The following is a 16312-nucleotide window of genomic DNA, read 5'->3' on the forward strand; positions in this document are numbered from 1 at the left end:
CAAGAATGAATGTGTCATTTTCACTCTTCTAGCTCTCAAAAACTTTAGTAAAAGCTACAGTGTGTCCAAAGAGCAGACTGAGTAGTTTAGGCAAAGCGCCTTTTCCTTTCCTTTCAAATAATGCAATGCAAAGTCAGTAACTAATTCAATTGAGTGTACCTGCAAGTTATCAGCCTGCCTTTTTCCTATGACACCTCTTAGAGCTAAATTTTGTTTAAAAGAACCACCTTTTCCAGAACCGTACATACCAAATTAAGATACAAATGTTTGTACATTGCAATATTTTCCTTAAACACCCTAAAGGAATGCAATGAAAGGTTATTAATAAATTCCAACAGTGCAAACGTTGTCTCACCTCAAGAATAAAATGCCTCTGCTTACCTGAAGCCCTCGGCGCCGGAGAATGCTGGACTCATCCATGCTACCCCTCGCTTTTTTCTCATTTCTTCCACTGTATGGCCATGCTGCAGTGCCACAGACCTCACCATGCTAATTCTAATCCTTGCAGCTGCTAAACACTTACATCACAGCAATCCCGATTGGAGACTGAAAGTCAGCTGACTGTTTTTAGTTATTCACTCCAGTAACTTCAGGAGATCATGAATGCTGCTGTGCATAGCAGCAAGTGGGCTCCAGCATTGCTCGCTCACACACACTAGCTAGCTTGAAATCAAAAATGCTTCTATAGTTGTAAATCTCTTTAAATCATTTTGGAGGATATAGAATCCGCGTAAAACTCAGCTCTCCCCTTCGGCATGACAAATGGGCTCAAAACAAGCTTTAAGGTCAAATACGAGGGTAAATCAGCGGTGACACCTCTGCAAAGATAGCAGCTGGATTTGACGGCAAGAAACTGGGACGCAGCTGGTTGGCAGCATAGCAAAGCCCGTCTAGCACTCAGCTTTCCAGTGACTTTGGAAGCACACAAGCAAGCTTAGACAGTGAAATGCACTAATCCAGTCAACAACAGTATTCACACAAAACATTGAAACCACACGCATTTCCTTAAACATCCATTTGTGAATTTATATCTTTAATATATAAACAGATCAAGCATCTTATTGTATTTGCATCAGTGAAATAGAAGGTTATACACAAACAGGTAAGAATGCCAGGTGCAGCTGTCCTCTTTTAAAAAGCCCCACATCAGCATATCAGAAAACAGAGTCAAGAGAATTTCCCCTTCTTTTCTTTCTGCCTTTCGCATCATTGGATTAATGAAACAATGCTGAATATTAAGCCTTCTAGTTCACCACAGGTGAACTTATTTGTTACTCAATGTGAAGGTCCAGTGGCAAAACAGCAAGACTCAACCTTTCCCCTTTTAGGTAATTATCTCCAAAATATTCAGCTTGAATGACGGGACTCATTAAGACTTGCCATTTGTTAAAATTAAGATTCACCCTGATTTCAAAGAGTATGCGTGCTTAAAAATTATAGTCATTAAAAAGATTAATTGTGTATTTTGGAACCAAATAATTAACAAGAACTGACAGTAGGAAGGTCCTGATCTTAAAGGCACAGTCTTACCTGTGGCCATCTATCAATATAACTACACTCTAAACGCCTCACCCTGTATATAATACACTATTTCTCAGATTACAGGCAAGGAACTGCCCAACATAAGCACGGGAAGTTACATTCAAACTTTTAAAACATGCTTTACTACTTTTTCCCCCTCAAGATTGCATTTACCAAGTACAAAGTACAAATGCTAACTAGTGTGATATCAAAACTTTCTGTATATCCAAGTCTAAATCTCCACACAGATAAGACTATGTTTCTGATGGAAAATATTTTGTGTGTCTGTGTGCAGTGTTCTGTGGATAATTCCTACACATTAGGCTTCAAGTACACCCATTCTGTGGATTAGATACAATTATTCCTTTTGCAATAAAAGCTCTAACATATTATTAGATTTGATGAAAGGGCAGGTTCAAACTGCACGTTTCTTTTTAAAACATTAGGTCATATACCCAAACACGGGCAGTATGAATGTGACCAACCAAACCAACATATGCACATGAATCCATGTTTTTCAATTTGTTTATAAAGAATAACGTTTAGAAGAAAAAAATGGCTTGATCCACTTCTGCTGTAGAGTCCAATATTATATCGATAGATTCACAAATAAAAAAGCCTTCAAGGTGCCAGGTTAGTCCACATTTTCCAGATGAGAAACAATAATTATATTGGACAATAGTTACTCCAGAAGTGTGGGCTAGGTTATGGGGTATTGATGTGGACCAGTAATCTCTAATGATTTGACATTTAAACTTCCCATTATATCGCACAATCCTGAATCAGTATAATACACAAGGCATGATGCATCTTAGCTCTCAAAGCATTGTCTATTTGAACAGCAAGGTTGTCAAAAAGCGACACATGCCAGTGAATTCCATGATTAACGGCAACAAGCATTGTAAAAGCTGTCCCTGTGTGATGGTGTAAGTGTTCCCTCTGCTGGCTACATGTTTACTGTCATTCAGTCAACCAATGGTTTAGTGAATGAATGGCAACATCAAGCCTCTACTGGGCTCACAGGGATACAGAAAGACTGGGAAAGTGCAAACATTTGTAACTGGCTTCTTTTTAAAATTTTAATTTCCTTCTTTGTTCAGAATTCTCATGGCATATATCATCCTCCCTTCCCTAACAAAAACTGTACAAGAGAGTGGCCCAGTGTAGCTCTACTCTCACTTGAAGCAGAGCCTGTGCTCCACTCAGGATGCAAGGTGCAAGCTTCAGGGTGCAATGCAATCTGTAAGTCGTCACATTCTCCAACAAGCGATTTATTACTTTTTCCAGTGTGTTCACCACTTTTCTTTGAAAAAAATCAAATTCCCCACCCTGATAGTGCGACTCTTGCTGGGGTATAGTTCTACAGTATCCTTTGGTATTTTAAAAAAAAACAGTATTCTACAGGCACAGGGATACCTCAAACACTGGGAAGAAATTTAAAATAAGCATTAGATGCTAGAATTTAACAGCACTATTGTTACAAACTTCCGATAAATTCTCCCAAATTTTTTTCTTAAGAACAGTTTTACGAATCTTGTCCAGTTCTTCACTGAAAGCTATAATACCCCCTCTAACAACAAGCCAGGTTTTCGTTTAGCCAATATAGCCCATAGAAGGCTTAAAGCCAGTAGATACAGCATTTTAGAGGCAAGCTAGTGTGACATACTGCTGATACAATTATCTTATAATAAAACACAGCAATCATGTTGGTTAGACTTGGTTGCTGCCAACTTTGGTGTTTACCGCAACAGATGAATGTTATATACCTCCCGTGAGTCTGTCTTCTATGGTACCAGCAAATTACTAAATAAATCCTACATGTAACATTTTAAATATGTTTGGAAACAGAGCAGTAGTGAAAGGAAAACTCAGTTAAAAAGGTATCAAAAGTGGTAATGAAGACACTTGTGTTTATCAAGCGAAATGAAAAATAATGAAAGAAAATAGAATGAGACCACAAATAAGAAAGAAATGCTTTGCGAAAATGAAAGCTGTTTTTCCCAGACTAAACAAAAGGGACCAATTACTTTCATTTCTTTTTCTTTAACATTATACATCACAAGCAAGCAGAGATTTACCCTGGAAGATGAAGTGTTGAAGCAGAATGCATAGGGTGGTTTCTGCTGGCATCTGGTGAGCTCGGATGCCAGTGGCAAAAGAGCAAACAGTAATGAGGAAGGGAAAAATATTCCCATAATATGGAAAATTCTTCCTGATTACCACGGCTGAGTTTCCCAGCTGCAGGTGGCAGATGCTACTGCCTGAACCACCATTTCAGGCTATGTGGGAATCAGCTACAAATAGGTTAAGCTACACAATAGGAAGTTAGAATTGTTTTTTTAAATAAAGAGTGAAGAAAGGCAAGGAAAGGAAAAACAGAAAAGCACAAAGGCCTGAAGTTTCCCACATGGCACGTCCCAAAACTGCACTGAAGCTGCGCCCTTCTTGCCGATGTTGGAAAACGCTACCCAGATCTCATTAGAAAGCAGCCAAACCCAAAATGGGCATAACTCAGCAGAAATAATCAGAGCCCAAATAAATTTCAAACCCACAATAGTGTATTTCTTTCAGCTTTAAAATATCAACTCATTTAACTATCATTCAAGCATATTTTTTTAAAGAACTTGTAATCATAAAGCTTTTCCATTTTTAAGGTGGCTTTCATTTATGCCACAAAAATGCACTAACAGAAACAAATTATTTAAAGCCATTCTCAGAGTATAACTTTCTTTTTAAAATGCACAAAAATTGTAATTAAAATAAAGTTGAGACTCCGTTGAACAAGTGCTTTTGCAGGATACTCGCAGCTAATTACATAACTGGGGTGGAGGGGGATTCATTCAGATGGAAGATTTGATGGACAGACTTAAAATATCAGAGAATTGCTGAGAAACGATAAAGCTGTCCGTCTTGCACTCATCAGGACTCTTGGAAGAGTTCCAATATAAGAGGAAAATAACAATTTATGCCATATATGAAAAGAGTGCTGATTGGTTGGCAAGTGGCATTGCCATGAAGAGTGTACCACTGATGGTGACTGACAGTGAACTGCCCAGCACTGTTTGGAATTTAAACCAGGCAGCTTGACTCTGATTGGTCAAGGCATTGCTCTGAGGAATGAATCAGCGAATGGCTGTCACTTACTTTGTTTAACTGTTTTGGTGCAATGTATGTATCTGCTCTTTCTGTCTGCAAAGAACAGGGCCCAGTCTATTGATATGTGTAGCTTCCAATACACATAAAAGCGCCACACTACGAACCTGACTAACAATCTTAAATTGGTTGTCAGCGTAATTCTTAGCACATTGAGAATTATTTAGCACATGTTGTCCAATCGCGGAATCACATCTAATGTTGGACACTGTGTTTTGACTTTTGCAAGCAGGAACTGGTTGGGAAAGATCTGTACCCTACCTGTTGCAAACAGCGGCTGGGACATGCTGTTTGATACGATCAGCCAGTCTTTGGGATGTACAGCCCACACCGGCATCACACTGGTGCTGAAATTCAAACAACATTACTCGTTTCTGTGATAAGCAGGACATCTTTTTGGCTTGACAGCAGCATCCTGTTAGTGGCAAATACCACTCATGTTGCTACTGCATAGTAGCAGCGTGAAACAGCTAGCTTCACCTGTTGCCCAAATTTTTAAGATACTTTGCACTTCCAGGGTAATCTGAGCTAGACTTGGCATATTTCAGGGCTGAAAGTGATAGCCTTAGGCCCGTTCATGAGTTTGCATGATGTACAGTGTGAAATGATCTGATCAGGGTAGCTATTATCCTGCAGGAGGCCTTTGATGTACCCTATATCAGCATCAAGCTTGCACGGTAAGCAAATAGCTCGGACGCTATTCACAAATTTGTCCAATCAGGGTCAAGCTGCCTAGATTAAATTTCAAACAATACTTGGCAGTTAACTGTCAGTCAACATCATTGGTGCATTTTTCCATGGCAACTCCAGTTACCAGCCAATCAGCACTCCCTTCATATAAAGCGTAAATTGTTGTTCTCCTCTTATATTGGTATTCTTACAAGTGTCCTGATGAGTGCAAGTTGAAAAGCTGAGACATGCCTCTTTTTTCAGCAATACTCAAGTTCTGTACTACAAAACGACTAGATCAGAGAATGTAGTGGACAGTATTGTAATTATGTGCATAACTGACTTACACCCTAAATTCTGCAATCCTTTAATCCACATAATATGTGCACCTGAGCACAAATGAGGGAGAAGCACCAGGTCAAAACAGACATTCATATGAACATAGGAAATAGGTGCAGGATTAAGCCATTTGACCCATCGAGCCTGCTCTGCCATGAAGACCATGGCTGATCATCATCTTCTTACACCATTTTTCCCCATTATCCCCATATCCTTTGATGTCATTAGTATCCAGAAATGTATCGATTTTGGTCTTGAACATGCTCAATGATTGAGCATGATTTGATCATCTCAGTTCCAGGACATCACTGCAGGAGTTCCTCAGGGTAGTGTCCTAGGCCCAACTGTCTTCTGCTGCTTCATCAATGAACTTCCTTCCATCATAAGGTCAGAAGTGGGGATGTTCGCTGATGATTGCACAATGTTCAGCACCATTCGTTACTTTTCAGATTCTGAAGCAGTCCACATCCCAATGCAGCAAGACCTGGATGACATCCAGGCTTGGCCCGACAAGTGGCAAGTAACATTTGTGCCATACAAATGCCAGGCAATGACCATCGCCAACAAGAGAGAATCTAACCATCATCCCTTGACGTTCAATGGCATTACCATCACTGAATCCCCCACTATCACATTCATGGGGGTTACCATTGACCAGAAACTGAACTGGACTAGCCATGCAATACTGTGGCTAAAGGAGCAGGTCAGAGGCTAGGAATCCTGTGGCAAGTAACTCACCTCCTGACTCCCTAAAGCCTGTCTACCATCTACAAGGCACAAATCAGGAGTGTGATGGAATACTCGCCACTTACCTGGATGAGTCCAGCTCCAACAACATTCAAGAAGCTTGACACCATCCAGGACAAAGCAGCCTGTTTAATAGGCACCCTTTCCACAAACATTTACTCCCTGCACCACTGATACACAGTGGCAGCAGTGCTCCTTAGACAGCACCTTCCAAGCCCAAGACCACTGCCAACTAAAAGGACAAGGGCAGCAGACGCATGGGAACACCACCACCTGGAAGCTCCCCTCCAAGTCACTCACCATCCTGACATGGAAATATATCACCATTCCTTCACTGTCAATGGGTCAAAGTCCTGGAACTCTCCCTAACAGCACTGTGGGTGTACCTGTACCACATGGACTGCAATGGCTCAAGAAGGCAGCTCACCAACACCGTCTCAAGGTAGCCAGGGATGGGCAATAAATGCTGTCCCAGCCAGCGATGCCCACATCCCACGAACGTATATAAAAAAAACTTCCACAGCCCTCTGGGGTAGAAGATACGGAAGAAGGAAAGCAGGGAAAAAGATGAATCTCAGAAAGCCAGCAAGACAAGAAACGTTTTTGATCTGTTTTCTTCATGAAGGCTTAGCTATTTTTTTTTTACCTTTGAGTTTAATTTAATGGTTTTGCATTTATATAGTTGTCAGTGACAGCAGCAGTGCAATGCCCAATCATGTGATCAGCTTAAAAACAGTTCCATGTAAATGTATTCTTCTCCTAAAGTTCCATCCAATGTAAAAAGCCTCGCCTTCCATTTCAATACACTAGCTCCTTCCTGCGATTGACACCATACACATAAAGCTGCCCAAGAAATTCCAATTGCTCAATCATCCTTGTTTGTCCTTCGCTCTATGATATTGATTCCACTCTCTATCTATTGCCTTCTTTCACAAGCTTGCTAATAAGGATTTCTTTTCTTCATTTCTTTTAGATCAACTTGTTTTATCCTACCCTGCAACTCAACCAGATATCTCACAGTTTCTCCCAACCTCCACTTTAATTACCAAGATTAAATATTTGTCCACAATTACGGATTTTACAAATCATTAAATCAAATTTTAAGGCATATCCTTAATTAAGGAGTTCTGAGGGCATTGCTATGAGGGTATTAAGGTTCATAGACAGCAGGCTAAACAGAATCATTGTAGGCATGTGTCATGATTGCTTTTTAATGCTAATCTATAAAAGGGATTCTGTAGTAAAGGAGCTTATCTCTAAAACCTTGTTAAGTATGAATGGGCTGTCAGATCTGACAGACAAATGAAAATATTTTTGTGTTTATGTCAACTCATTAAACTGTCCTATTTATAGAAGCAGATTCTGTTTAATAGACATTTCTTCAGCCAATTTCAATGTAGCAGCCAGCAAAGACCAGAGAAACCATTACAGAGGATGAATGGCTTAAGGAATAACTGGGACGCTGGAAGGCATTATTTACAGCTATATAGTAAATTCATTCACTTACTCTGCACCTCCAGGTCTTGGCACTAAGGAGGAACTGTGACTGAAACAAAAATATCATTTTTTCAACCCGGTTTTAAAACCTATTAGAAAAGTTTCTTACATTACAACAGTAACTACACTTCAAAAGGTATTTAATTGGCTGTAAATGGTTTTGGAACATCCTGAACTCATGAAAGGCACTATGTAAATGCGAGTCTTTTTTAGGTGTACAGTAATACATCACTTTACATTGATCGTTCAACATCATTTCATTATCTCAAAGCAAAAGGGAGGATATATCCTTTTAAAGTCACAACAAAGTCCCACAACACTCAAGAAGCTTGACACCATCCAGGACGATGCAGCCTGCTTGACTGGGACCACACCCACAAACATTCACTCCCTCCACCACCAACACATAGTAGCAGCAGTGTGTACCATCTACAAGATGCACTGTAGGAATTCACCAAGGCTCCTTAGATAGCACCTTCCAAACCCACAACCACTTACCATCAAGAAGGACAAGGGCAGCAGATAGATGGGAACACCACCACCTGCAAGTTCCCCTCCAAGTCACTTACCATCCTGACTTGAAAATATATCATCATTCCATCACTGTCGCTGAATCAAAATCCTGGAATTCCCTTCCTAACAGCACTGTGGATGTAGCTACACCACATGGACCGCAGCAGTTCAAGAAGGCAGTTCACCATCACCTTCTCAAGGGCAACTAGGGATGGGCAATAAATGCTGGCTCAGCCAGCGAAGACCACATTCCGTGAATTAATTTTTAAAATTTTGCTATTATGTCGCTCCTAACCCCTTGGCAACCACTTCATCACTCCACTCGCTGCCTCACTTGTTCAAAACTGAAGATGGTTATGAGAAGAAACCAGCACCCGAGAATGAAGCCAAGTAAACCTTAAAGAAACCGGCAGCAAAGGGCGGCAAGAAGTGACAAAGGTCGAAGAAGGAGAGTTACTCCATCAACATCTACAAAGTGATGATGCAGGTTCACCCTGCGCTGGCATCTCCTCCACGGCCATGAGCATCATGAACTCGTTCATGAACAATATTTTTGAGTGAATTGCAGTGAGATTTCCCACCTGGCCCATTACAACAAGGATAGTACCATCAGCTCCCAGGAGATCCAGACCGCTGTGTGGCTACTGCTGCCCGGGGAACTGGCCGAGCACACCGTGTCGGAAGGGACAAAGGCGGTGACCAAGCACACCAGCTCCAAGTAAAACTCCACAATGGACTGAAAAACACACCATTCCAAATGTCCAAAAGGACCAACAATTCACTGTTTCCACATCCAGATAACAGACTTGGGAGTGGGAGTTGCCTTGGGTTGGGGGGGGTGGGGTTTGAGGGAGAGGGAGTCACTGGGGGGGTAGTGGAGAGGGAGTCGCTGGTTGGGGGGAGGGGGGTCGGAGGAGAGGGAGTCACTGGGGGGGGTGGAGAGGGAGTCACTGGGGAGGGTCGGGGGAGAGTGAGTCGCTGGGGGGGGGGGGGTCGGGAGAAGAGGGAGTTGCTGGGGATCAGAGGAAAAGAGGCTTGCTGAGGAACCTAACTACAGTTTAGACATTAATTCTTATGGGAAAATCTTATTCACTTAACTTTGTTTTCTTTAAAGTCACCCTTTTAAAGAACGGAGCTAGAATTTGAGGAATTACTGTACACAATACAAAAATTGTTCTCTCTGATGTTTATCTGGCAGGAAAGCAGACACAGCTACCCCTCTCACCCGAAGTCAAAATCACCATCAGGGTTCAATACCCAAGATGATCAGAAACCACAGGGAAGTTCCAGCCAAGGGGCTCACAACTAACCACGCTATGTGGCAACGCGATGTTCGTTCCTACTGAACATTAGATGAAATGTGTTTGAAAGGGAAGGATCAGAAGCTAAACTCCAACCTTCCTTTGGGGATCGGGGTGCGCTTGTTGTGGGTTGGTGGTGAACAAAACAGCCGCCTTTTGTTTTTTTTAAAAAAAAGCAATGTAGGCCTTGGCTGAGGCAAGTTCAGAAAACCAGCGGTTCTCGATGAGAAGCTGGAAGACCTTCAGTATAAATCAAGTCAGTCAGTTTACTAGTGAGGTAACTTGACATGTTTTTCTTTGAAATTGCTGCACAAATAAGTTTTCCTAAGGAAACGTGATCAGAAGTGTTGCTCTGCATGTTTAACCGACTATGTAACAAAGCAACTTTAACAATTATCATCAAGCTTCAATTCACCTGGTGGGAACAGCGAGGTTAAAACAACATTCACGTAAAAGGCAGAATAATCAGTCCCAATTGCAAGGGCTTGTTCGTGTAGCATAGGGACGGGATGGATCAGTATCAGGCAAGTGGTTAAGCCCAGTGTCAGTCAACTCCCATGAAAGCAACTTGTCTCAATCACCTAAAGGACCAACTGGTGCTGCTGAAGACAAGGCACTATCGATAACAAACCTATCGTCTCCAGCCCTTACCAACTGACACACTAGCTCCCAGACCTAGACCAGCACATCTCCTGGTTACCTCTCCGAGGACCAGCAGCCTTAGATGCAACTGTGGCAATTCCAGCTTGTTAAGGAGGCTTTTCTCCACCAACTTCAAATGTCATTTGACAGTGAAGTTCTGGGAAGCTGCCGTCGGGCATGGAGCCTCTCTACAAAATCTGCTCAGCAATGGTAAAGTGCCATCTTACTACCGCTACAAACTATCCCAGAAACCACCCCTAGAAACTCAGAAGGAGCACAGGCATTGAACAGAGGCAACCTGGAGTGGCCAGAAGGTGTCTAGTTGAAAAATGAATATTCTCACTGGGGTTAATTTAATTTGAAATATTTAAAAATTGCCCAGGAAGTCAGGGAATCTTTTTGCCTCCCCGGCTCAGAATTCTACTAAAATCCACATCTGTAGGTGCTAGGCAGCCTTTAAAAAGGAACAATTTAAGCCTGTACTCTAAACATTTATTCAGCCTACAGGTAAACACTAATTTTCACTTGAACGCAAGCTGGACTCTCAAGTATAACTCCATATTTTAATTTCTTCTCTTGCAGGAATTCAAATGGTAACAGACTTGAAAAGCAGTGAAGAGCAGAAATTGCCAGAAAATGAAGGTGAATTTCAGACTTTAATGAACTTTGAGATCAGGATTATCACAACAACATCTCCAAATGTACCATGAAAAATATTGATTTGTTGTCAACTCTTATCTCTTTGAGCGATGACCTACTTAAAGTAATCACACAGGCTTGAGGTCAAAACATAGATGCTTAAAAATAATGAAGCAGTAAAGACTCCGCTTGGCTTATCGGGGGAGAAAGAAAAATTATGAGAACTTTTGTTACGCCATTGATTAGAATTGAACTTTGGGCCCAATAATTCTTAGGATTCAGTGAGGATGAAGTGCCACAAGAAATAGGAGCCGAAGTAGACTAAGTGGCCCCTCAATCCTGATCCATCATTCAATATAACCACGGCTGATCATCAGCCTTAACTCCACTTTCCTGTCCACTCCCAATATCCTTTGATTCCTTAAGAGTCCAAAAATCTGCTTATCTCAGCCTTATTATTTTTTCAACAATGGAGAATCCACAACCAAAATTCACAATCCTTCGTGTGAGGACAATGCTTCTCAGTCTCAGTTCTAAGTGACCATCTGCATATCCTGAGACTGTGCCCCCATGTTCTCGATTCCCCAGCCAGAGGAAACTACCTCCCTACTTCCCAGCATCTATAACCTGTAGCCTTAATTGGGGGGGGGGGGGGATTTTTTTTTTAAATTAAAGATAATTACTCTCCACAGAAAATAATTGTCAAAAATTATCATCTATGGCTTATTCCCAGGGGAAGATATTCCCAATTTGTTCCAATCCCAAAGCATCCCATGAAAACCTGATCTGCGGGTGGATTATGTAGCTGATGGTCACCTGTTACTGAGGCAAGCAGACATTGGCATCCTTTCCATGTGCAGCACAACCACCGTCATATAATTTCAAAGTTAAACATCAAGATCTATTCCCCTAGGCACTCTCCCAGGGCATAAAAACCCAGAGGCTGCTTCATGTTTCAAGGCTCAAATGGGCAGTCACGAAGCAATTTCTCTCAGAGAAACACACAAGTAGCCTGCATATGGGGGAAATGGATACGCACTGCACTGAGAATGACTGGGTGGCCTTTTGGGATATGGTGTACTCCACTGCTCTAGAAGCACTTGGCCCTACCTCTCTAAGTATCAAGATTGGTTGATGAAAACAATTAGGTAGTCCAGAGTCACAGAATTACAGAATTGTTACAGTGCAGGAGGCATCGATTTGTGCCATCGTATCTGCGCTGGCTCTCCATAAGAGCAATTCACATAGTGCCATTCCCTCACCTTCTTCCCATAGCCCTGTGCATTCTTCCTTTTCATTAGTTAGGAGAACAGTCAGGCATTTCTGCTGTCGTAAACGTGACTCCAGGATGGTATGTTGCCTCCCTGGTACCAGGGTCGAGGGCGTCACTGAGTGGCTGCAGAACATTCTTCTGGGGGAGGGTGAACAGCTATTGGTACCAATGACTTAGGTAGGAAAGGGGATGTGGTCCTGCGGTCAGAATTTAGGGAACTAGGTCGAAATTTAGCAAGCAGGACCTCAAATGTAGTCATCTCCGGATTACTCCCAGTGCCACGTGCAAGTGAGTACAGAAATAGGAGAATAAGGCAGATGAATATACGGCTGGAAAGATGGTGCAGGAGGGAAGGCCTTAGATTCCTGGGACACTGGGTATGGCTCTGGGAGAGTTAGCACCTATACAAGCCAGACAGGTTGCACCTGAACTCAGCAAGGACTGAGTTCCTCACAGGGCATTTTGATAGTGCTGTTGGGAGAGCTTTAAACTAACTCGGCAGGGGAGTGGGAACCAGGAGGGAATATTGGAGAGGAATATCAAGGTGCACAAAATACTCGCAAGAGACAGATAACACTAGTATAGAGAATAGTAAATCAATAGGTGGAGTCGGAGTAAGAGAGAAAGCCATGAAGTCTAAATTAGGGTTACTGTGCATATATGTGAATGCACGGAGTATAGTAAATGAGATTGGGGAGTTACAGGCGCAGATTGCCATGTGGAAATATGATGTTGTGGCGATAACAGAGAACTGGCTCGAGGAAGGGCAGAACTGGATGTTAAATATTCCTGATACAAGGTGTTCAGGAAAGATAGGAAAGGAAGAAAAGGAGGAGGGGTGGCGGTATTGGGTAAGGAGAGCATTGCGGTGCTGGAGAAAGAGGATGTCCCAGAGGGCTCAAGGACAGAATCAATTTGGCTAGAGCTGAGGAACAAAAAGGATGCAACTACATTGCTCGGCGTAGTCTATAGACCGCCAACTAGTGGGAAGGATGTAGAGAATCAAATCTGCAGGGAAATTATAGAGAGATGCAAACATTATAGAGTAATTATAACGGGAGACTTCAATTACCCAACTGTAGATTGGGACAGTAGTAGTGTAAAGGGCAGAGAGAGGTAAACGTTCCTAGGTGGCATTCAGGGAAAATTTTCTACAGAAATATATATGTCCAGTCCAACAAGAAAAGATGCACTGTTGGACCTGGTTCTTGGAAATGAGGTGGACCAAGTAGATCAAGTGTCAGTGGGGGAACATTTAGGAGACAGTGATCATGGTATTGTACATTTTAGGATGATGATAGAAAAGGACAAAGGCAATCCAGAGTAAGAATAATTAACTGGGGGAGAGCTGAATTCAATGGGGCAAGAACGGAACTGGGCCGGATAGACTGGACTCAAAAGGTTGATGGGAAAAACTGTAGCCGAGCAATGGGCTAACTTCAAAGGAGAAATGCTTCGGGCACAGTCAAAGTATATTCCCTCAAAAGGGAAAGGTAGGGCAAACAAATCCAGAGTTCCCTGGGTGAAAAAGGAGATAGAAATTAAGATAAAGAAGAAAAAAATGCGCTTATGACTGGTGTCAGGTAGAAAACACAATTGAGAACCAAGCGGAATACAGAAGGCTCAGAGGGGAGGTGTAAAAGCAAATAAGAGAAGCAAAGAGGAATCATGAGAAAAGACTCGCAGTCAACATAAAGGGGAATCCCAAAGTCTTCTTTCAGCACACAAATAGTTAAAGGGTGGTAAAAGGAGGAGTAGGGTCAATTAGGGCCCAAAAGGGGAATTTACATATGGAGGAATGGGGCATGGCTGAGGTGTTAAATTAATATGTTGCATCTGTCTTTACCAAGGAAGCAGATGCTACTGAGGTCACAGTGACAGAGGAGGAAACTCTATCATTATAAGGGTTCAAATGTTAAGTAGGTAGTGTTAGAAATCTGTTGGTACTTAAAGTTGACAAGGCACCAAGGATATTGAAGGAAGTGAGAGTAGAAATTGCAGGGGCACTGTACATAATCTTTCAGTCTTCCCGAAGCTCAGGGGAGGTGCCAGAGGACTGGAAAATTGAGTCCTAAATCTTAAAGCAAAATATAAAGGTATGAGGCATGAGTTGGCTAAGATAGACTGGGGAACTTCATTAACAGGCATGATGATGGATAGGCAATGGCTAATATTTAAGGAAGGAATGTATGCATTGTAAGAGTTATACATTCCTTTCCAGCACAAAAACACAACAGGAAAAGCGGCCCAACCGTGGCCAACAAAAGAAATTGAGGATCCAAAGAGGAGTCATAAAAAGTTGCTAGAGAAGGTAGCAAGCCTGAGGATTGGGAGCAGTTTAGAATTCAGCAAAGGAGGACCAAGAGATGATTAAGAGGGGAAAAATAAAGTATGAGAGTAAACTTGTAAGGAACACAAAAGCAGACAGTAAAAGCTTCTATAAGTATATAAACAGAAAAAAATTAGTGAAGACAAATATAGGTCCCTTACAGTCTGAAACGGGAGAATTTATAATAGAAAACAGTGAAATGGCAGAGCAATTAAACAACTCTTCACGGAAGAAGACACAAATGACTTCCCAGAAATGCTAGGGAACTAAGGGTCCAGAGAGGAGGAGGAATTGAAGGAAATTAGTATTATTGAAACAATAGCGCTGGAGAAATTAATGGGACTGAAAGCCAATAAATCCCCAGAGCCTGATAACCTACGTACCAGGGTACTAAAGGAGGCGGCCATGGAAATAGTGGATGCATTGGTTATCGTCTTCCAAAATTCTGTAGTTTCTGGGGCACAGTCCCGGCAGATTGGAGGGTGGCAAATGTAAAATAATACAAGAGGGAGGGAACAGATCGGTTAGCCTAACATCAGTAGTAGGGAAAATGCCAGAGTTTTTTTTTAATTCATTCATGGGATGTGGGCGTCACTGGCCAGATCAGCATTTATTACCCATCCCTTGTTGCCTTAGCTCAGAGGGCATTTAAGAGTTAACCACATTGCTGTGGGTCTGGAGTCACATGTAGGCCAGGCCAGGTAAGGACAGCAGATTTCCATTAGTGAATCAGGTGGGTTTTTACAACAATCAATAATGGTTACACGGTCATTTAATTCCAGATTTTTTAAAATTGCATTAAAATTCTACCATCTGCCATGGCAGGATTCGAACCCGGGTTCCCAGAGCATTACCCCCAAGTCTCTGGATTACTAGTCCAGTGACAATACCACTACACCATTGCCTCCCCTGGAGGTCTATCATAAAGGATGTGATAAAAGGACACTTAGAAAATATCAATGGGATTAGATAAAGTCAACATGGATTTATGAAAGTGGAATCATGTTTGACAAACCTACTGGAGTTTTTGAGGGTGCAACTAGCAGAATAGATGAGGGAGAACCAGCGGATGTGGTGTATTTGGATTTTCAGAAAGCTTTTGATAAAGTCCCACATAAGAGGCTAGTGTGTAAAATTAAAGCACATGGAATTGGTGTAACATACTGGCATGGATTGAGAATTGGTTAGCAGACAGGAAACAGACAGGAGAAAAAGTGGGTACTTTTTGGAGTGGCAGGCAGTGACTAGTAGGATACTGCAAGGATCAGTGCTTGGGCCTCAGCTATTCACAATATATATCAATGATTTGGATGAGGGAACTAAATGTAATATTTCCAAGTTTGCTGACGACACAAAACTTGGCAGGAATGTGAGTAATGAGGAGGATGTTAAGGGGCTTCAAGGCGATTTAGACAGGCTGAGTGAGTGGGCAAATACATGGCAGATGCAGTATAACGTGGACAAGTGTGAAGTTATCCACTTCGATAGTAAAAACAGAATGGCAGAGTATTATTTAAATGGTGATAGATTGGGAAATGTTGATGTACAAAGGGACCTGGGTGTCCTTGTACACCAATTGCTGAAAGCAAGCATGCAGGTGCAGCAAGCAGTTAAGGCGGCAAGTGGTATGTTGGCCTTCATTGCGAGAGGACTTGAGTCCAGGAACAAGGATGCCTTACTGCAGTTGTA

The 16312-nt window shown here is 42.0% G+C and overlaps 1 protein-coding gene across 5 annotated transcripts in view; it reads right to left on the reverse strand.

Annotated features, from left to right (window-relative positions):
- Positions 1-16312, reverse strand: part of mast4 (microtubule associated serine/threonine kinase family member 4) — a 528952-nt gene that overhangs the window by 349601 nt on the left and 163039 nt on the right. Inside the window, exon 4 of one of the 5 annotated variants that reach the window (XM_041186024.1) lies at positions 7937-7975. The exons of the other annotated variants lie outside the window; for them this stretch is intronic. Coding sequence (XP_041041958.1) covers positions 7937-7975 — 39 coding nt within the window. The remainder of the gene's footprint in view (positions 1-7936; positions 7976-16312) is intronic. 5 annotated transcript variants of the gene reach the window in all.

Source organism: Carcharodon carcharias, chromosome 4 (genome assembly GCF_017639515.1).
Source record: "Carcharodon carcharias isolate sCarCar2 chromosome 4, sCarCar2.pri, whole genome shotgun sequence".
NCBI classification, from domain to species: Eukaryota; Metazoa; Chordata; class Chondrichthyes; order Lamniformes; family Lamnidae; genus Carcharodon; species Carcharodon carcharias.